Here is a 22,056-nt window from a genome sequence, read left to right on the forward strand (position 1 = left end):
AAAGCAAATCTTAAGCCAAAGAGTTTTCATCCATCAATCAATCATCCATCCATCTTCATCCGCTTTATCCGAGGCCAGGTCGCGGGGGCAGCAGCCTAAGCAGAGAGGCCCAGACCTCCCTGTCCCCAGCCACCTCCTCCAGCTTATCCGGGGGAACACCAAGGCGTTCCCAGGCCAGCCGAGAGATTTAATCTCTCCAGCGTGTCCTGGGTCTGCCCCGGGGCCTCCTCCCGGTGGGACATGCCCGCAACACCTCACCCAGGAGGCGCCCAGGAGGCATCCTGGTCAGATGCCCGAACCACCTCAGCTGGCTCCTTTCGAAAAGGAGCCAAAGAGTTTTTACTTTGGTCAAATTTGTCTTTGTCACCTGTCCATGAGTGCTGGTGCAAATATTTACTAAAATTTAGCATAAATCGATGACACTGATTGTTATGTTGTGGTGGGTTTTTTATACTGAGAGAAGTTCTGGAGACAGTCTTGCAGATCACATATTTTATTATCTGGTAGTTAAAGCTTTGAATTGCACAGCTGTGGACTTCTCTATGTTAAGTGAAGCACAATTCATGATTAAAAGTATATATTAGACAATTGAAAGCAGGAAATATTTGTGACTATTGATGGGAAGATGCTGTGGTTTAGACTCAGCACTCCCCGATTTGTTCTCCTCGTGGTCCTTCCACATGGAAATGCTCTTTGACCTCCAGTCCTGTGTGAGAAAACTCCTGCCTACCTTACAGTTGTTACCGGGCTACACTCAGCTCTGCCTGTCCCTCTGAGTTAACCCTTCACACCCTGAGGTTAATGCTCGGATCCTTTTAATGAAGAGTGTATCAAACCTATTATCGGCATACTAATGTTAAAAAGAAACTGTCAAAAAACACATTTTTTATTTGTTACCACAGATGTATAATCTGCTGCACAAACTGTCTTAAGAAGGCCAATCTGATGGAGGCAATCCAGGACAGCTGGGAGATGACCTCATATGCTCCACCCCGGACATGAAAGGAGAAAACAACAACTAACCAGCGCTAGTCTGTCACAACACTGAAGTCATGAAAATGAAACTAAACTTAAAGACAATAAAAACTAAAATAGGCGACAGGAAATTAACTGAAACCAAACCGAGCGCAAACAGAAAACTAATAGTGAGAACAGTTTGATTAAAACACGAAATTATGGATTTATTCATTATTTTGTTTCTCTTGTGATATCAAATCTGGTGATCATGGCTTGTATCCGGTAGATTTTCCTCAGAGTCCCCCTGTTTGTATGTTAATGAAGGAGATGCATTATTTGTCTTTTGAAAGTATGAATAAATGTAGACGCTAGCACAAAATATACCAAATCATAAAGAAATAAGACTTACTGATTATGGTAAATGGCCTGGTTGTTATATAGCTCTTTTCTGCTCAACATGAACAGTCAGAGTCCTTTAATACAACATGTATCACTTTATACGAGCACCCTTTTCCTATGATTAAATGCTTTCTATCTAACATTCACACACTGATGGATCGGAGACCAGCCTGGGTTAGCAGCCAGGGATCAAACCACCAACCTTCTGATTAGGTAACCTGCTCTACTTTCTGCACTACAATCACCCAAAATTATGTTGAGCTGTCCAAAATGTGCCTGAACAAGTCATATACAAATTTAAAGGAATTAAAACCAAACCAGAATAAAACTGAGGGGGAAAAGTTAAGAAAACAAAAAATAAGTGAATAAAGACAAGAAAAAGAAAACAGAATCTGAAACGAAGGAACTATAAATACTTCAGCATGAGATCATTATTATTATTAACAACAATAATTACAGAATATCATAAATAATAGTTCTATGGAGATTAAAACTTCAGGTAGTTTCCAGGGAGGTTCCACATGTGCCTGTCATGAGTGAGCGAAACCTCTTTACTAGGATTCTACCTGGTAACAGCATGAGAGAAATGAATGATTGGCCCGTGTGGCTGTGGGCTGTCTTACAGCGCTCGCATATCCTCACGCGCTCCACTTTTTTACTTTATTCCAGCTTCGCGAGCGCGAGAGACGAACAGCTCTCAGCAGGATCTGCGACTACAAAGAGAAAACATGAAGGCCGTCCTGTGTTTGGCTGTTATCGCAGCTGTTTACTGCGCAGTGGAGGGGAAATACTGTAAGTACTTTTTTCAAAAAGTCTCCCTGAAATACTGAAGGTTGAGTCCTGTCATTTTACTGAACTTATAAAAGTCTGAACTTCAAGTCAAACGGTTTCTATCCTTTGTGTAAATCTTAATCACGGTTTGGTTAGTCTGTAAGTTTTACGTCATATTTTTATACGTTTTTCAACAAAGACAAAACAAAGCCGTCAGGGAGGGGTTCATAAGGTGCTTTGATTTGAGGAAAACAAAGCTGCGTTTATCGACTCTAAACAGTTTCAGTCCAGAGACGATTCGTTTTGACTGGACAATAAATATGTAAGGAGAAAACCGTCCATGGTGTTTTTAACAGAGTGGAATTCCCCCCCAGCTTTTTGGATTTGGTTTCGATTTCTTGTAAATACATAGAGCGCCCTCAGCTGGCTGCAGGATATTTTAATACAAGGATTTCTCTTCTTACTATTTCTGTCCTTTCATTGCAAAAGTAATTACTTGGTTGTATTTGCTGATATTGTTGAGGACAATCCACTTTCACACTGATTCAGTGTGAAAGCATCAGTATGTGAGCACGTCCCATTTTATCAGGGGTAAATAAATTTGTCGTGTTGGGGATAAAAATACATTTACAGGTAACATATGGGCCACAAAACAAAAACAGGAAAGTCATTCAAACACCAATTCAGTTCTGTTTTCAGCAAGCGAGTCTTTTCATATTTATAGTCTAAGCCAGCGGTCCCCAACCCCGGCCCGCGGACCGGTACCGGCCGCAAGAGTTGAGGCTCGTGTGTGAAATTCATGGTTTTCAAGGTTTTTATCGTTTTTAGTGTTAACTCGGTTTCCCGGGGTCTTTTCATTGTGTTATGAATAAACCTTCTTTTTTGGTTCCGGTACTGGTTTTATTTTGTCGTATTTATCACCTCAAAGGCTGGTCCGTGAAAGTATTGTCAGATATAAACCGGTCCATGGCGCAAAAAAGGTTGGGGACCGCTGGTCTAAAATCATCATAACGAAATTGGCCTCAGACAGGCTGGACCACTTATGAATACTGATCCCTTATTAAGGATATTACTTTCTCTTTCATTCTTGCCTTTAGCTCCACCAAAGACTCAGGTTTACAGCCGTAATCCTGGAAAGTATGGAGAGGAAAATGTCTTGATCTGCCACGTGAGTGATTTCCACCCCCCTGACATCACCATCACACTGCTGAAGGATGGGGCAGAAATTCCTGATGCCAAGCAGACTGACCTGGTCTTCAACCAGGACTGGCACTTCCATCTGACCAAGCACGTCGCTTTTACACCAAAGGAAGGAGAAAACTACGCCTGCAAAGTCACTCATGGGACACAAGAACCAAAAACCTTTGGTTGGGGTGAGTTAAGATAGCCAAAACTATATACAGTCATAAGCATTATGTAGTAACCTCAAATTTAAAAAAATACAAAAGAAAATTAAACATGTTTAATACTTTTATAAATGAATCAGCGGTGAATGAAATTGTCTTTCTGTGCTTTTATGAAATGAATAACCTTAATATTTTCTCTTTACAGAGTCAAACATGTAAACACCAATGGGGACCAAAGAGTGTCACATCGGTCATGTTGTCCCCGCTACCCAACATCTGTCCTTCCTGTACAATCAGAGTCCGCCGTGTAACGTCAGATTTGTTTCTTCTCATCAGAATAATTATCAGTAACATATTAGGTAACAGTAATTTCTCAATATTATTTTGGTATGATGTAGAGATTATAAAAATTTAGGGTGTCACTTTTTGCTGGTTTGCCTTTGACTAAATGGATTTGCTCAGCTGTAATCACAAAAGCCTCGTTTGTTTCACCCTGTTGTAATATTTTTCCATATGTGAGGGGTTCTTTGGCCATTATGCAATAAACTGTTTTATACCTAAATGAGTTTCTCAAATGATAGAATAATGGGTTATATGTATGTGTGTATACATGTATAATAATAAAAATTCTTGAAAATTTCTGGTGTTTTTATTATTATTATTTTACAAAAACCCTAAAATGTATCATTTTATACAGAAATATTGATTCATTTCTTTATGTTGTGAAAACAAATGTGCTGTGTGTTCATCAGGCATAGGTCTCCACGAGTTTGAGAGTCCTGCAAAGTGTCTCTTGACAGACAATCATGAAAACGATCATTTGCGCGAGGCTTTGTAGTCCTGTAAAAACTAAACAAACATCTCACATCCTCCAGCTTCACTGTGTTTATGCTATGCTAACATAGCTGTGTAGCTAGCGATCACGTAGCACATCATTATATAGCAGCTAGCTCAACTTCAGTAACCCTACAAACATCTCTGCTGTTTAGTTTTCTGTCTTCATTTATGTTGGAAGTGATAGCAGAGCTGTACGTTTGAATGCTTCAGAAACCTCTCAGTCAGAACATGCTATATCATGTTTAGGTGGAAGCTAGCGAGCTAACTTCCTGCTAACTTCTAACTAAATGTAATAAATCCTGTTTTCATGGATGCCTGGATGTTAAACTTAATTGTTACACCTGGTAAAGCAGCAACACTGATCATTTTATTAAAGATGAAAGAATTTAGACAGTTTGTAACTCTCAGTGATGCCGCAGTGTTCGTTTGACTTTGGGACCTGCAGAAGATTTGTATGTTATCATAAAAAGCTAGTTTAGGTATTTGGACTATATGAAAATATAGTCCAAATAGTTTTTAAAGTTTTAAAAACTGAGCTTTAAATTATTAGCGGTAATAAAAAATGAGAAAAGCCGACAGTGATCCCTGACTGTTTTTATGGGCTTGTTGAGATTAAATAGAACAAGATACAAAGAATTAAAACACATTAAAAACACAACAGACTTAATAAATGTAAAAAAAAAAAACCCCAAAGAATTACCAGTTGTTGGGGTTTTTTTTACCTTAGTTTTGGGGCGACCTTTGCTCAGGGAAGCGTATCTGTAACCGGAAGGTTGCCGGTTCGATCCCCGGGCTCTCTGTCCTGGTTGTTGTGTCCTTGGGCAAGACACTTCACCTACCGCCTACTGCTGTTGGCCAGAGGGGCCGATGGCGCGATATGGCAGCCTCGCTTCTGTCAGTCTGCCCCAGGGCAGCTGTGGCTACAACCGTAGCTGCCTCCACCAGTGTGTGAATGTGAGAGTGAATGAATAGTGGCATTGTAAAGCGCTTTGGGTGCCTTGAAAAGCGCTATATCAATCCAATCCATTATTATTATTATTATTAAATGCAGAGTACGTTGGGCCCGGAAGCAGGATTCATCATGTCATCACTTAAAGACCAGATAAACTTTTTATAAATTAATTAAACAAATGTAACAAGTACAAAAAATATGGCAACAATTGCAAAGCCTTTTCCAACCCTTCACACAGACACTGCTATCAGGAAAGCTCTACTTCCTGAGGAGGCTGAGGAAGCTTGGCATGAACGCTAACATCACCTCAAATTTCTACAGGTGTGCGATCGAGAGCTTGCTGACGAGCTGCATTACAGTTTGGTACGGAAGCTGCTCTGCCAGCAGCCGGCAATCACTACAGAGGGTGAAGGCAGCAGAGCACATCACTGGCATGAGGCTTCCTGCCATTCAGGACATTTATCTCCAGCGATGCCTCCGCAGAGCACACAGCATCATCAAGGACCACAGCCACCCAGCACATCAGCTCTTCTCCTTGTTACCATCTGGCAGACGTTACAGGAGTCTGTCATCAAGCCATTCGACACTTCAACCACAACACCTAAACACACACAACACAGATGCACTCAGAATCGGTCCTACAGTTTCATAGGTACATTTTACACTCTGCACTGGTCACTTCACTGTTATTAGTATTTAAACAAATAAAAACCGTACTCCATGCAATACTGTACTAAGTGCCACTCAAAATTTGCCACTGCCATGTGCAATATTTCATTTGCCCCCCCCCCCAGCCCACAATTGTGTTGATATTATTTTCATTATCTGTAATTAAATTAAATAAATAAATAATAACTAATTAAATAAATTAATAAATTAAAAGACATAAAATAAAATACAATTCTAACCTAGGGGTTTTCTAAAAGCTTCAGTGCAGAGCCACAGCTTGTTTTTGTCCATAAACTTCACTGTTCACTGTGAGAAGTGAAAAAGGACGGCCTTGTTGTCAGAGATCGACATTTATGAATGAAGAATTTACCCATAATAATGATCACAGTTAAGACATTTTCAAGTTTATTTTTTTCTTAAAGATCCAAAAATACTTTTTTTTGAAAATTCACGTAAGTTTGGAATCTTTGGGAAAAGCCAGTAGTGTACATCGTCCCACGGGGCTTTACAGTGTATACACTGGTAAAATAAATGTTTTGTCATTCAGTATTCCCATCACAGAAAGAACAAGAGTTATTATCAACACCAAAACGATGTGTGGGAAATTCTTTGGAAAGGTAAACACCTGAGAGGATTTTCTAAGGTCTGTCAATAAAGTACAAAGCAGCAATTCCGGGCTGTTGTGCCAAAAAGTGATTGCTCGTATTTAAACTGCTATAAGTAACTTGTTATATTAAATTGTGAAACATATGTCAAATGCTTCCCTCATGGAGGACACAAAGTCACACTGAGCCACAAACAACATTCGTGTAACAAGCTAGAAGGCGCAACCAGTTTTTGGCAGTGACTTTTATATAACCTTTATTTATGCAGTTAAAAAATCTCATTAACATTGAAAATGTCTTTTGTAAGAGTAAGTTGGCCAAGAGGACAGAAGAAATGGCAGCAAATATTACAATAGTTCAGTAAAAATATTTTAAGTGGGGATAAAGGACCGGATTGGTTATAATGTAAGTACAACAACACAGAGTTGTAAAGATACTTGAAAAACTGATAATTTTTTAATTCTATATAAAACCTCTTTGTAAACGCTGTTCACCGAAGTCTGTTTACCAACATACGTAAAGATATTACACATAAAAAATACACGGAAACATTTGTTTTTGGCACAACACCGGCAGCCATCTCAAACATGGCGGCTTATTTGCTCAAACGACAGTGAACAACAACATGTCGGAGTAAATTCCGCCTAGCAACATGACGTTTGGAGTTTCCTATTGGTAGAATTATAGGCACGTGTCGTCTTGTCACGAGTTTGTGCTGCTTGTGTTTTTATAAACGGGGCGCCATAACATGGTTTTGGTGGGCGGGGTTACAGACCCCCTTTTTGTTAGTTAGCATTAGCACTGCCTGGACGTCCCGGTGTCTGTTAGCTAACACTCCCGATGTGAACGGTTTCACTTTCGGTGTGGATCGTGACGCACTGTTGTCTTCTCTCTATCGAGCGAATCTCCAACAGCGATATATCGAGTCGGTCTGTATGTGAAACAATGAAGACGTTTGTGTGTCTCGCCGTCGTCCTTCTGCTGGGACTCACAGGTCTTTCGGCAGTCAAGACCAGTAAGTGATCTCCGGTAACTGAACATGTTTGTGTTTCCGAAATGGCCCGATGTTATCAGGCGGAAGGCGCTCGGGCCCAGTGAAAGCAAAACGGCTTTAAAGGTAGTAAAGTGGAATCTCTGGGAAATGGCAAACAGTAACATACTTACAGTACTTACAGTATTAAACGACTGATAACTTGTACTTAAAGGCGCTGTAACGTTTTACGAGTACTACGAGTACTTCCTTGTTTGGCTGTTGTGCGTGACACACTGTGACGCAGATAATTGCCGTGTTTATATTTAATAAGTTGGTGGAATCTAAATGAATAATTATCATCTGGATTAAATTATTGTCTTTATTTCATCTGTAAGTGAGTGACTGTTTTTGTGTTTGCCAGTTTCACCCAAGGTTCAGGTGTACACCCGCTCCCCCGGACACTACGGGACCGCCAACACCCTCATCTGCCATGTCAGTGGATTCCATCCTCCTGAAATCACCATCGAGCTGCTCAGGAATGACAAAGAGATGCCAGGCTCTCAGCAGACCGACCTGGCCTTTGAAGAGAACTGGCACTACCACATGACCAAGCATGTGCCTTTCACCCCAACCAAGGAGGATGTGTTCACCTGCAGAGTAACTCATGGGGGGAAAAAGAACACATATATTTGGGGTATGAGTGTTTTTCACTGTGTCTGTGTGTACGTGTTGTTTCACAGGTCACAGTACGTGAGGTTAGAAAATATTTTGCTAAATCTTCTTAGTTCTGTATTTTAGTTTTGTACACACATATCATCTGTTTTTATATATTTATTTCTTATTTCAGATCATGTATTTTATTACATTGACTAACATTGTTTACAATAAACAAAACTATGGAATAAAAAACGGTTCAGAAACAGAACAATTACAGAACATAGAACATTGTGCAAGTTCCTAATACTCCATTCATCACTCATTCATATTAAAAGCATCATGAAAAGAAACACGTAGTCATTCAAACGCTCATTAACAAACAAGCCAATAAGAACAAATTTGTAGTCTCAGATGTTGTCCCCTTGTAAAAACACATTTTATATTTTCAGAGACGCTGAAATGTTTTTACAAATGCATCATGTTCATCAGTCAACACTTGCCTGCTTTAAAGACCTTATTGAAGTTTTAAGTTGAAATTGTTGGTGTTTGTAACAGGCGGGGAGTAACCGGCCAGATCACAGCTAGCATAAACATGTTTTGAATGTCTCGTTTCAGAGGCAGATATGTAAGTTCTACACGTGTCCAGCTCCAGGTATGTATGTGCTCATCAGTATTCATACTTCAATATAATGACATTACATTGTTGTGGTGGAGGAGTGTGGCTTGTGTCTCAGCTGCAGAGCTGTGTCTGACAGCAGGGAAGCTACAGTCAAATCATAGCAGTGTGTTTGCAACCGTGCCAGCCACCCTCCCCTGAATCCGCTGCAGCTGACCCACAAAGCACTGAGTGATAGACAATGTTTGTATTATGTTTGTGGTCCCCACAGGTCTGCTCAGCAGGATGGAGAAGATTGGAATATTTCTGGAATCTTGAAAATGTCTAAAGTAATGGATTTGATTATGCAACCGTTTGAGCTTCACAAAATGAAAACACTGCACTTCCACGGGCTCAGACAGCAGCCATCCTTCAGCTTCATTCGTTTCTGTGACACACAGCGCCACAGCAGCGTGCGTTAAACCACTCAATTTTGCGTCTGCTGTCAAAAGTGAACACGAAGTATCAACATCGACAGCAGGCGTCATGTTTGAAACGTGCCCAGCTTACTCCAGTCACGTAGCTGAAATGTTCCCTGAGGCCAAACCAAATGTATTTTCTGTGCCTTATTCTCTTAAAACAGCTGGAAGACAGAACAACCCATAACTACACTTTGCCTTTAACACATCCAGAACGTGTGAAGCACCTGATTTGAAGTTATCTCGAATGATGAGTTTTGGCATCTGCTGTGAAAGGTCTGGATGTGTGTTTCCTACTAGCTGTAGGAAACACACATCCAGGTGGTGTCCGTGGGAGTGTCCGTGGGTGTGGTCGTCCGTGGAAACGTGCAGAAGTTTTGAGGATTTGATTAGTTATGGATTTCTCTTCAGATAAATATTCCTTTAGGAATCTTGTGGTGATCTGAGTATCGACTTTGTGGTGGTGGTGAAACTGAAGTGTTTGCATTGCTCTGATTTTTAAGGTAAATCTATACAGACTAAAGACTTTCATATTAATGTTGTAATAAGGTAATCAATGTAAATATGTATCCAATTTGAAAATGTTTATTTTACTAAAACGTGCTTTGTGTTGAAATGACTCCAAACGTGACCGTTTGCTTGGTTTGTTTGTAACATTACAAGTTTATGAAGTTAACCAGACGGTTCCTGTTTGTTCTGGCATATTTTATGCAAAATAAAACTATATTGGTTTAATTCACATTGGAAGTCCAGCTGTGCACAGCGAGTTATTATAATAGTGATGTTAAACTGTGTCATGTGACCTGGCGTAGAAGAAGTCCTCCTCTCGCCGCCTCCACATCACAGCTAAGAGAGGTTTAAGGTCCTAATATCCAACCTCATAATCTGCTAATATTTATTCGTAAGCAAAGATGAATCAAAATATAAGTTTTTTCACTGTATAAATGAGAAATCAATGAGTGAGAAAATGGGGTGAGAGTGATTCCATGTACTGTTAACAGGTGGAGCTGGTGGGTTCATGCATGGCTGCTCATTTTTCTTCTTAATGGTTTAGCAGGGAAGGCAGCTGGATGAGTTCGGACTGAGCGAGTCCCCTCACCTGCATCGACTACACTCTGCATGCTTGCTGGGTCACACTCATAGTCAGGACTTTTTAACATCAGAGAGCCAAGTCCGACTTCCTGTGTGGGGTTGTGGCCCTGCAGGTGATACATTGTGTATGTTTGAAGCTTGAATTCTTCCGTACATGAGAAAGGTCGTTGTTTCTCACCACTAAACGGTTTGTATTTCATTCTCAATTCACTGGAGAATCCAGGAGAATTCCAAGAAGTGCATGAAAGTCTGATGCTTCGGTGTATTCACGGATCATTTAGTATATTTGGGGTAACGTATGTTTTCACGCTTTATTGACTTTTTGGTGTAAAAAGGAGACCGTGTAACATCTCCACAGAGGAATCTGGAAATGACACGTTTGGATCTAAATTCAGACAAATTCACCAAAACAATCGAGGTGCATTAAACTTTTTGATAGGCACCAAAGTTCTTTATATGATTTAACTACAAGAATAGAAACAGCTGTTCTTACTGACGGACCTCGTGTTTCCACCCACCCCACTGCCTCCACCAAAAGCAGCAGAGCACTGTGCATCTCCTCTCCACCTGTGACCTCATGATCCACCTGCAGGTAGGCGGAGTCTGGACTCTTCGGTAAACACGACGTTGCTCCATGTGTTCAGGTTGCAGGACAGATGGACACCAGCACATCAGTGTGAGGGGACTGCAGGGTCTGGCCTGAGCTACAGAAAACTCCAAACAATCAATAACATAATAAGCTGTTTGCCACTGGCAGAGAATATTTTATATATAAAGTTTATAATAATATAATACAGGGATTATTATAAAGTTTTTACTGGGCACAACCTGCATACTCAGCTCTGCTAACCACAAATATAGCTCTTTATTTCTGAATGATTGGTGCCACGAGGTTTACTGCCAGTCAGCGTTATTATAACAAAGAGCTGACCAAACAAAAATATCCTTACTTATTGTGTAAGGTTACATATATATACAATTAAATTACTGTGTCTAAATGATATTAAATCTAATTTATGAGTGTGAAGCGTCGTAGCAGAGCCCTGCGTGGGATTATTTCCTGCTGCATTTGCTGCACAAACCCACAGCAGGACTCTGCTTCATAGTTTTAGTGAACGGTGTCACTGCAGTAATGAATGCCCGAGGTTTTAAAAGCGCTCTGATGTGATTTATTGTATGTTTACTGTTACTTCTATCAACTTAATATGAACTGTTAGCTATCACACAGCAGCAGCTCTTATTCCAGGGGAATTTCTAATTTCCCCAATAACAAAAACATACTGTGTAGTATGGCAGAGCTGCAGTAACGGGTGTAATTGTAGGATGGGAATCAGAAATGTTCAGACATTTTTATGTTTACTTTTACTTCGTGATTATCAGGTAATTTAAGGTTTTTTAAGTTGTTCAGCGATCATTTAATAAGTGTTTAATAAGGAGTCTGAAGTACAATAAGGACAATCAATGTAGCTGATAATCAGACCACTTCCTTTGGTGGCTCTTTGTCCTGGATCATCCAGCCAGGCTTCACACTCTTCTCCCAGGAAGCTAAAATGCTTCTCAGCTCCACAACTTTCAGTGTTTTAAGCCCATCATTACACAGATGCTTCAGAAGAGGCACTACAGACTGGACACAGCCCTTTTTTAAAGCTGTACTACATGTACACGAGTATTTGTCCCAAGCTATTTGATCGAGCTATTTTTAAGCTCTGTAAAAGAAATCCAAAAAGTTCTAAAAATTCGAGACTGAGGTTCAGTTCAATGCATACATCTAAGTGCTGGGCTCATATTACATAAACGTAAGTATGTAGTCCCATTACTTAAAGGCAATCATCATAGCTTGTAATTACCATTTCCTCTCGTCTGTGTTTCCTGATTCAGCTACAGTCCGTTCATGACGTCGCAGAGACTGTCCACAGTCTGTCAGTCTCTCTTTTGGGTGCAAATTTGGATGAAATTGGGACGATGTTCTCAGTTAAACTACTGGTGCTGATAGTCTAGAACTTTAAGTGTTCACATAATCTGTCCACATCGTCTCATATCTTTACCTCAGCAGCCGCTGTTCAGCTGTAAACAACAGGTGATATTCATGACCTCGGTCAGTAGGGCCCAGTTTATAAAGTCATTCCTCAGGACATGCAGACTGATGTCACTGTTGCTCAGTCAAGCACGACACATAACCTTATAAATAGGATGACAGAGAGGTTTATTTACTTTGTACATAAATGCTTTGTATTATCTTAACAACAGTGTCCTTTTTTAACAGACATAATTCTTTATGCATCAGGCTCCGCCCCCAGCTACCTTCAGTCTATTTTGGATGCTTCCCAGCGTAATGACTTAGTCACTACCAGACATTGACACACGTACTTAGTTATAGTCTGAAATATGTTTACAAATACCGGTAATAAAAGAATTAGTGCAAAAGGAGAATCAAAGCGTGTCAGCCATGTACATTTGATTTGTTTCAGTTTCACGGACATCAAACGGAAACGGTCGTTTGTCGCCGTTTCTTCAAAGATATGACTGGTTAGTTGGCAACTACAATCATACAGCCACAAAGATATCTGCAAAACAAATCATGAATACAAACAATGATATTAGAGTAAAAAAAAAAAATAAACATCAATACTTCAGAAAAAATACATGCTTTTGTTTTGAACTACTCCAAGAAGAAATTCTTCCGGTTCAAAGGTGAGGAGAACCGGATCCATGTTTGTCGGTCTTTTGGGCTGAGGGCTGGCAGCATGTCGGCGATTGGGGTTCATTTCGGTTATACATCCGCTTGTGTGGCGATATTTAAGGTGAGTATCGCTTCATGAAACCTCGCATGTCGTCTTTGATGTGAACATTTACATGTCCTGAAGGATGGCGGTGCTCGATAAGCTGCTGGCAGAGTGAATATAAGTCAATGAATTGTTTCAGTTAGTTCAGTGGGTAAAATAAGGAGAGAGGATTGCATCCAGATTCTTCATCTCAGATTAATAACTAAGCATTTTAAACTGGGACACAGTTTGGTGCTCCGATAGGACATCGATGCCAAACACATGAGAAAACTGAGTGTCCAGTATTGTACTTGGACAACATCCACCTCTGACACCACCTTTAGAGTCCAGCTCCACCCCAGCATGATTTAGAGATGACCTTAAACTCCTGGATGGCCTTCCCGAAGCCCCGCCCCCAACCTTATAGTGTGGACTGCAGGGTCCAAGTGATTTAAGTGAACTTCCAAGAAAAAGGGTCAAATATGCTTGCTAAGGAAACATGAACTAAATATTAGTGGAGTTTATAATGTTCATATTTCAGCTTTTGTGTACATAAAGTCACACAGCTGTGTCAGTGGATGGAGAGGCTGTCCTCTGAGCCCCTGAATGACTGACCTCCATCGCTCAGGGAGAGCCCCTCCACACTCACACAAAACCAACTTTTCGCCGCTTGTATCTGCAATCTAAGTTTTTGCTTTTTTAAAGAACCAGAAATAATAGTGTGAACAAAAAGATGAGATGAACAGATTCATGGCATTTCTCAACAACGATGCGCCATCTGGTGGCAGCATAACATTTAGGACACAACATTTGGGTATCAATAAATGTAAAAGAATTAAATTACATGACGAGTACTTCTGGACTAGTGACATCACTGCTGACGGCGAGTAATCGCGTACATCCCTGGTTGAAACTGTCACAGCTGCAAACATCATATTAAACTTTAGAAAGATTAACAATGCAGCGTCACTCAAGTTCACATGTGTGTAAAGGCAGACGAGTGAATACTGTGCAGTGTAAATCAGACTTGTGCTCCCAGCCTTTGCTTTTTAAAGTCATTAAAGATTACTTTGTTCACGATTCAGACTAAAGGCGCTGACAGGCTGACGCTTGGCCTGCATGCTTGTTACTGTAAAAACTACCCAACTACCCTTTTTTATACAACAGCCTTAACTTGTTACAAAGTGCACAAAGGAACACAGAAACTGCACCCAGGCCACTGCAGCCTTTCAGCATGTTGGGTCTTAAATCCAAGCAAGTTTTAGAAGTTTCACATTTTAGGAAACTTGAAAGCAAAAAAATGAAAACGTTGGAGTCTACCAGGCTTTTTGCAGCTGCGTCATTGCTGCCTTCCTGTAATGGCACATGTAGACGATACAAACTAAGTACCACAAACCTTAATTAGATATTACTTTGAGGAGGCTGAACAGCCTCTTGTCTCCTTTCATTTCACGATTACACAAAACCTTTCGTGACTCTGATTATTAAGGCTCAGTTCACATTTGTGCTGCATGTTAATTTGAGGTTTTTCAAGTAATTCAACAGTAAACCAGTTTAGGACAGTGATGTCTTTCCACTCCAGTCAAACAACAGTCTTATGGCATGTAGTCAAGGTTCCTTGGGCCAAGCTGAACTCCTTAAGGAGCCCTACGGGGACTGAAGTCTTCTCTGCTTTTTCACAAAGATCTGCAGCTTGGATTCATACATGAAATATATGTGGATAAGTGAGCCTGGAAATCAGCTGCTGATGCATCTGAATATCCAAGAGTTTTGAGCAAAGTATATATTTAAGTGTTTCTGAATGTATGCTGCGTGTTGTTTAGGATGGACGGGCTGATGTGGTGGCTAACGATGCAGGAGACAGAGTAACGCCAACTGTGGTGGGCTACAGAGACACTGAACAGGTACGACTTTGGCTTCACTTCTTGGGTTTGTGCCTGACCCATGCACTCAGTCTTTCCTGTTAGCACTAAGGCAAGGCAAGGCAAGGCAAGGCAAGGCAAATTTATTTGTATAGCACAATTTAGCAACAAGGTGATTCAAAGTGCTTTACAGAGACATTAGAAACAAAAGCAAATAAAAAGCATGATTTAAAATTGATTAAAACAAACTAACTAACTAACTAACTAAACACACACATTTCACACCTGTTCGCGCGATCTGAACCCTTATCGTAAGGGGAGCTACCAGTCCTTCTGTGGACGAGCTACTTTCTATTTTAAATTCCCTAAGCATCATATTGGCTTTGCACAATGTCTGTATAGAAGAAATGTTGATGACCAATCAATGAAACATATTGCTAAAATATTTGCAGTGTTAAAAGTAACTGAGAAGTTCCTCTGTTATCACAGGTCACATGTTTCTGTGGTCATGGTCTTGTCATATTACCTTATAGTGTCTAGCATAGATCTGTCTAGCATAGATCTGTCTAGCATAGATCTGTCTAGCATAGATCTGTCTAGCATAGATCTGTGTAGCATAGATCTGTCTGCTGTTTGGTCTGAGGAGCTTAGAAACAAAAGCATCTGGACTTCAAGTTGCTTGAAGACGTTTCACCTTTGCGTCTGTCCTTCTTATCCTCCCTCGCTGGTGTCTGATCTTCTTTTCTGTGCATCTTTGCTGATTTTATAAAAGCCCAATTAGGATAACCACTCCCTCAAATGTTCCCTCTAAGCCTGAAGGGAAAAAGAAGGAACACACATGTAAAGGAAGCACTCAAAACATGCGGCTATCCTAATTGGGCCCAATCACATCCTGGGCCATCTGACCTCAGGAAATCACATGATAGGGTGGGGCCAGGTTTCACAATGAGCTCACCCGAAACTCTGGCTGATTGTGACCCACACCCTTTACACACCTTGGCTCATGTGATTAGAGGATCATCAGGGGTCCTTTTGTCCCTCTGTGGGGGGGAAACTCCCACTGAGTTTAAATCTGGGCCTCTCCACCATCTGACCCTCAAACTGAAGAAGCTTCTCGGATGAGAGGTGAAACGTCTTCAAGCAACTTAAAGAAGTCCAGACGCTTTTCTTTGCAAGCTCCTCAGACTACGATGACCTGGATGACTGAGAACCTTCACAGACACGTCTGCTGTTTGCTTTTTGGGTTTTGGAACTTGGAGAAGATGATTTTTTGCATTGAGGTGCAGAATTATTCTTACATTACTGACGGCTGCTTCCTGCACCTGTGAGATATCTACTGCAGCAGCCTTTTAACCTCTGACCTCTTCTGCAGATTGTAGGTATAGCAGCAAAACAGGGACGGGTCCGCAATGCTGCCAGCACAGTCATCAAAGTGAAACAAGTGCTCGGGAGAAGGTGACACAGCTGACGATGTTTTGTTTGCAAATGTGAAACCTACATCATATTATTGTAATTATTAATAACTCAAAGGAAAAAAAGCAAGATTATGCAGCTCTAACATAGAAAATAATGATGATGATGATGATGATGCTTGTTCAGATTGATTGTATCATCACACGTGGACATCAGTCTGGTTTCTCCTCTGGGAAAAACAGTAACACTGTGGCAGGAACATGGAGGCTCCTGTACTCGCTGCTACATCCAGTCAGACACCTGAGACAGACCATCAGCTGTTACATATGAGAGGATGGCTTTGATCCATGTAGCAGTTGCTCAGTGAGCTCCAGTAGAAAGGAAACGATGTTTTTGAGACAGAAATGACAACATTTGTACTCATGCTGTGATAGTTGTAGCCTGAGTGAGGAAGGAACGAGTGTTGTTATTATTTATTATCCTCGACATCCTGTGGACAGCAACTCATAACTGTGTGTGTGTTGTTTCTTTCTCTCTGATTGAAAAGCTTTGATGACCCAGAGATACAAAGGCACAGAACGGAGACCAAATGTCAGGTAGGTTTCACCAACAACCCTCTGAAAGAGCCTGCAGACCAAACGCCAGGAGATCCACACAGTTTGGATCCTGGTGTTTTACAGATGGCAGGAGGCGGTGCTGAGCCAGCTCGTCTCATTCTCAACACTTCTTCTGTGCTCACAATTTTAAAACGTTGCCTCAGGTCTTGTTTGATTTAAAGCTGATGATCCATTAATGTTAAACAGCCCTGTGTCACACTTCTCCCTCCTGACTACATCCTTAGATCACAGCTCCATTTACTGACTCGTACTGACAGGATCCCTCTGATGTTGGATTCAGTAGATAATGAGTGAATTGTTCTGCAGGGATTTACAGATAACTGCAGTTTGTTTTCTTATTTACATTTTACACATAATCCTAACTACACACTGGCATTACTTACACTGAGAAGCATTATAGCATTATATTATCATTATTCGTTTTTTAGAAGCTGCCTTCAGCGGCACACATGCTGAGATTTAAACTTCCTGAAAATGCCAGTTTATGGTCTGTGAGAGAGTTTCTCTAGAACGATCTGTGATGACGGCACAAAAACACAGTTTGGTTTTTGGAGTCTGAGGATGTTTTGTGTGTTTAGGTTGTCAGCAGAGAAAACAAACCTTTTTATGAGATCACATCAGGACAGCAGCCAAAGTATGTTGCTCCAGAAGATGTCGCAAAGCTCATCTTCCAGAAAATGAAAGGTAAATCTGTTAGTGTGAAAATGTTCGTCATTATTTCCAAGGAGCCAAAGTTGCTGGTAGATTTATTATTTTTCATGTGGTCTTCAGTGATGGTCCTCCAAGCTTTCTGCAGCCTCGAGGGCCAGTGTCCTGCAGGTTTCAGAGCTCACCCTGGCTCAGCACACCTGATTAGTTCATTACCAGGCCTCTGGAGAACTTCAGGATATGTTGAGGAGGTCATTTAGCCATTTAGATCAGCTGTGTTGGATCAAGGACATCTAAAACCTGCAGGACACCGGCCCTGGAGGCTTGGGGTTCCCCACCCCTGCTGTTGGCAAAGTCTTACTGTTATCGCACAACACCGCCCCGAGGCGACAAAAAACGCTTCATATAAGCTTCATACAAACACGTTTTTGTTTTTACAGTTTATATATTTTGACATATTATTTCTGGGGCAACATTGTCAGCTTCTCACAGCGTGTGGTCCTGATAATGTGTCAGAAATTTCCCACCATCAAATCGTCCTCATTGGACATCTGATACTTTTGAAAACTCTCTAATCGACTGACATCAGTTAAGTTTGCATGTCCTGGGCGTGTTAAAGTGTGAGAGCATCTGTCCAACAGCTGAACCGCGTCATGCAACAGAACGATGCACGGCTATTACACAGTGACTGAAAGTGGACTGAGCAGTGCTGTAATAATGTCCTGGTGTTTGTCATGTGGGCTTGTTTCACTTCAGAAGGATGAGATTTTGTAATGTCCTGATACGTAAAGCCTCAGAAATGAATTGTGGGTATTCAGTTTTCTGTAAAGTAATCACCCGACTGATTATGGCTGTTTCCACAGAAACGGCTCAGTCGGCTCTGGGAGGCTCGGATGTAAGTGACGCTGTCATTACTGTTCCCTCAGAGTTTGCACATGCTCAGAAGCGTGCTCTTAGGTAGGTGCATCTTTTTTATGTCACTTTGAAAATATGCATCTGTTTCAGTTTTTAATCGTCACCTCTGTTTCCTTCAGGAACGCGGCTGAAGCTGCAGGGTTCAATGTCCTGAGGCTAATCCACGAGCCTGCTGCTGCTTTGCTGGCCTATGACATCGGACAGGAGTCGCCGTCAGGGAAGAGGTGTGTTTTAGGAAAGGAACACCTCAGATTTCATTATGGTCACTGGTTTCAAACTGACGTGGTCGGCGTGTACCCGAGCCTACATGAACTCTCCTGAATCTAAGGAGGATGGGACTGCCGTTACTTCTACCACCTGATCCAACTGGTAGAATCAGCCTAACATTAGTTTGGGCTCCTTTGTAAGCTGTGTTGGCGAGCAGGGATCGACGCTCCTGCTGATCCGACTTACGGCGCAGATGTGAATGTTGTTTGGAAAAAACTTTATCCAACAACATGTTTAAAAAGCTGGAGCATCTAAAATCCTTGTGGGAGTTCTGCTCGACCTCTTCCACTGATACCTGCTCGACTCCACTCGAGTAGGTATCAGTACCACGATGTCCAGGGGTCGTTATAGCAACCCAGTCCAAAGTCCAGTGATGTCATTTGTATGCAAACACAACAAACAGCGGAGGACACGTTAGGCGTGGTCTCATGAAGGAGACGCTTTCATTACTCAGTGACGCCACTGACTAGCCAATCGGTGGTAGGCTGTCTGCTGATGTCACATTTTTAGATCGGCTCTGATTGCTGGGAACCTCGAAACGAAAAAACTACCGGGTACTACGGCCAAGTGGAAACCCCCCAGAACCCCACCCACAGCCAGCAGAAGTAGTGCGTGCGTCAGCTACCAGCAGACAGAGCAGTCACCGTTTGAATGAATTTTCCATCTTCTTGTCCTTTAGCGATGCGTCCTGTCTCCACAGTCACGTCCTCGTCTACAAGCTCGGTGGGACGTCCCTGAGCGTGACAGTGCTGCAGGTCAATGGAGGAATGTTCCTGTGTCGCAGCGCTCACACTGACCACAGCATCGGAGGAGAGGCTTTCACTCAGGCCTTAGCGCAGCACCTCGCCTCAGAATTCAAACGGTACCAACCGAACATCAGAGTCTGAACGATTTACTGAGAAGGACCAAAGCAACAGACGAACATCTTAAAGATTTTTCTGTATGTTTGAGTCCGTGTAGCTGTCCTCACTGTGTGTGTGTGTGTGTGTGTGTGTGTTGTACAGCACGTTTAAGCACGATGTGAGCTCTAATCCTCGGGCTATGTTGAAGCTGATGAATGGTGCAGAGATGGCTAAGCACTCCCTGTCCTCGCTGGGTTCAGCCAACTGCTTCGTTGACTCCCTTCATGATGGTATCGACTTCGAGTGCAGCGTCTCGAGGTGAGCTGTTGTGTCGACGCACAGATTGTAAGAATCTGAATATTATCGTTGGCTGAGCCTGAGCTGAAGCTGGACGTGGAACGAAACATTTGAGATAAACGTTTGAAAGCATAAAGCTAACGAATAAGAACTAAATGAAATCAATTGAGCAGCAGAATTAAGGGAAAAGTCGTTTGTTAAATGACTTTTCCAAACACACATTATCAGGATTCTGATAACTGAGATGTTTTGTCCTTCGTGACGACCTCTGTGCGTTATTTCTTTCAGAGCTCGATTTGAGCTGCTCTGCTCTTCACTCTTCAACAAAAGCATCCAGCCAATCAAAGCCGTCCTCGAGGAGGCGGGTCTTACACCTCACAACATTAGCAAGGTACGGCGTGCAGGTCTTTACTGATGCACGAGTGATGGCATAGCTGTGTGTTAAATAGAAAAGCCGCTCCTCGATCGCTGCCATGTGTTGCAGGTGGTTCTTTGCGGCGGCTCGGCCAGAATTCCTCGTCTGCAGCAGATGATCCGTGAAATGTTTCCGGATGTGGAGCTTCTCAACGCGGCACCTCCTGACGAGGTCATCGCTGTGGGCGCAGCCCTGGAGGCGGGCCTGCTGGTCGGCAGAGATGGCCTTACCCCAGAGGAAGACTCTGTCACAGTGGATGTGTCTTCCATTGACGTACTAGTAAAAGTACTCAGACCTCAGATAAACATCTTATGTTGCACATGGTCTTTGTTGCATGCACATGAACATAAATGTTTCAGCTCTGCAGAGCTAGTCTTTGTACACTACTTATGTATTTGTACATAATATCATTCGTTAATACTGTAATCGATTTCTAACGGCTTCTGTCTGACCTTTGTGGTGTGTTGGAGGAGATGGATGAGTCTGGAGCTGAGATGTTCACGGTTCTCCTTCCTGTGGGCACACCCCTCCCTGCCCACAGACATCACATCCTCAGGGGGGACGGAAAACTGTCCTCGCTGTGTTTGGAGATTTACCAGCGATTCATCACAGAGCAGCCGGAGAAGCTGTCCAAGGTAAGCACAAACAGACTTCCTGCTTCCTGTCTGCCTGCTGGTGCAAGTCACAGTTTAGGAACTGCTTTAGAAAAACGTCACAACAAGCTGGGAACATGTTGGCCAAAAGTCCGGTGACGTCATTTGTTTGCGACACAAACACAACAGTGGAGGACATGAAGGTGAAAGCATGCTTGTTAAGCTGATGTTAAGCATCTGCACCTTGTTGCCGAGCTGGACAGAGACGTCCTGCAGCAGTTTCTGAGGTTCATCTGAACATGTTTCTCCTCTGATGATATGAGAGAGAGAAAAACTAAAGTCTAAGCAGAGACTTCGTCCTCTCCGTGGCCTCGTGCTCCTCTCAGCACTGATGGTGAAGTGTCTCCTAGAACAGATACCCCGTGTTGTCACTTACCTGGACAAGACCAGGTGCACTATGGGAAGCAAGCCAGAGTTGATGATTTGGCCAATGTTCTCCTGGGAAATCTTGGGTCCATGTGGATGTTACTTTGGCACATAGTACCTCAGCATTCTCTCAGACCACATACACCCTTTCAGGGAAATGTTTTCTCTGAGGTGTTCCTGAGTTTTAGGCTTGGCCTCTAAATTCCTCAGATCGCCTCGGGGGAGAGGTCTGGTTTCTCTGCTTAGGCTGCTGCCCCTGTGATCCAGGATGGATAAGCCAGAGAAAATCATCATTATTATTAGAATCACTGTCAGATTCCTGCTTATGTTTGTGTCTGTGTCACAGATTGTTTTTAGAGACCTGCAGCCCACAGAGGAGAGTCACAGCATTGACACTGTGGTGACCATGAAAAGGTATTTCCTTCCTGGGTAACATCAAGAGTCACGTGATGATGATGATGATGATGTTGTTGCAAACATGTATATGTTTCTTCTTTATGTTGCAGCGATGGCTCCATTCATCTTTCCTGTGTAGAACAGGGCACTGGAAGGTCAGAGGTCGTCACCATAGCAGCTGCATCGTGACGTGTTTTCCAAAAAACAAACGAAGCATGGTCTCAGTGCGATGTTATTTTCTGTTTTTTACCCAATAAACGTATTAAACGTG

The 22,056-nt window shown here is 42.1% G+C and overlaps 3 protein-coding genes across 3 annotated transcripts; all 3 read left to right on the forward strand.

Moving 5' to 3' along the window:
• The first annotated feature begins 2,011 nt into the window (after positions 1-2,011).
• Positions 2,012-4,112, forward strand: b2m (beta-2-microglobulin). Its single transcript, XM_085435843.1, has 3 exons — positions 2,012-2,148; positions 3,225-3,500; positions 3,679-4,112. Exons 1-3 carry the CDS (start codon positions 2,085-2,087, stop codon positions 3,690-3,692), a joined length of 354 nt encoding a protein of 117 aa, XP_085291969.1. The 5' UTR covers positions 2,012-2,084; the 3' UTR covers positions 3,693-4,112.
• Positions 4,113-7,308: 3,196 nt separating this feature from the next.
• On the forward strand, positions 7,309-9,979 carry LOC146689989 (beta-2-microglobulin-like). Its single transcript, XM_085436498.1, has 4 exons — positions 7,309-7,551; positions 7,931-8,203; positions 8,782-8,818; positions 9,054-9,979. Exons 1-3 carry the CDS (start codon positions 7,482-7,484, stop codon positions 8,793-8,795), a joined length of 357 nt encoding a protein of 118 aa, XP_085292624.1. The 5' UTR covers positions 7,309-7,481; the 3' UTR covers positions 8,796-8,818; positions 9,054-9,979.
• Positions 9,980-13,005: 3,026 nt separating this feature from the next.
• Positions 13,006-22,056, forward strand: hspa14 (heat shock protein family A (Hsp70) member 14). Its single transcript, XM_085435842.1, has 14 exons — positions 13,006-13,133; positions 14,918-14,998; positions 16,329-16,411; positions 16,917-16,965; positions 17,565-17,670; positions 18,498-18,591; positions 18,669-18,773; positions 19,517-19,678; positions 19,821-19,976; positions 20,244-20,346; positions 20,440-20,655; positions 20,841-21,005; positions 21,736-21,803; positions 21,896-22,056. The coding sequence occupies exons 1-14, from the start codon at positions 13,077-13,079 to the stop codon at positions 21,972-21,974; spliced, it is 1,524 nt and encodes a 507-aa protein (XP_085291968.1). The 5' UTR covers positions 13,006-13,076; the 3' UTR covers positions 21,975-22,056.

Source organism: Copadichromis virginalis, linkage group LG17, assembly GCF_057382275.1.
Source record: "Copadichromis virginalis isolate Kocher_CV1m ecotype Utaka linkage group LG17, C_Virginalis_male_GT1.1, whole genome shotgun sequence".
Classification (NCBI taxonomy): Eukaryota; Metazoa; Chordata; class Actinopteri; order Cichliformes; family Cichlidae; genus Copadichromis; species Copadichromis virginalis.

Coding starts and splice junctions, on each gene's coding strand:
- b2m (XM_085435843.1), top strand. CDS start 2,085: ATGAAGGCCGTCCTGTGTTTGGCTGTTATCGCAGCTGTTTACTGCGCA. Junction 2,149..3,224: donor CGCAGTGGAGGGGAAATACT/GTAAGTACTTTT, acceptor TCTTGCCTTTAG/CTCCACCAAAGACTCAGGTT.
- LOC146689989 (XM_085436498.1), top strand. CDS start 7,482: ATGAAGACGTTTGTGTGTCTCGCCGTCGTCCTTCTGCTGGGACTCACA. Junction 7,552..7,930: donor TCTTTCGGCAGTCAAGACCA/GTAAGTGATCTC, acceptor TGTGTTTGCCAG/TTTCACCCAAGGTTCAGGTG.
- hspa14 (XM_085435842.1), top strand. CDS start 13,077: ATGTCGGCGATTGGGGTTCATTTCGGTTATACATCCGCTTGTGTGGCG. Junction 14,999..16,328: donor GCTACAGAGACACTGAACAG/GTACGACTTTGG, acceptor CCTCTTCTGCAG/ATTGTAGGTATAGCAGCAAA. Junction 19,977..20,243: donor TTCGAGTGCAGCGTCTCGAG/GTGAGCTGTTGT, acceptor TATTTCTTTCAG/AGCTCGATTTGAGCTGCTCT.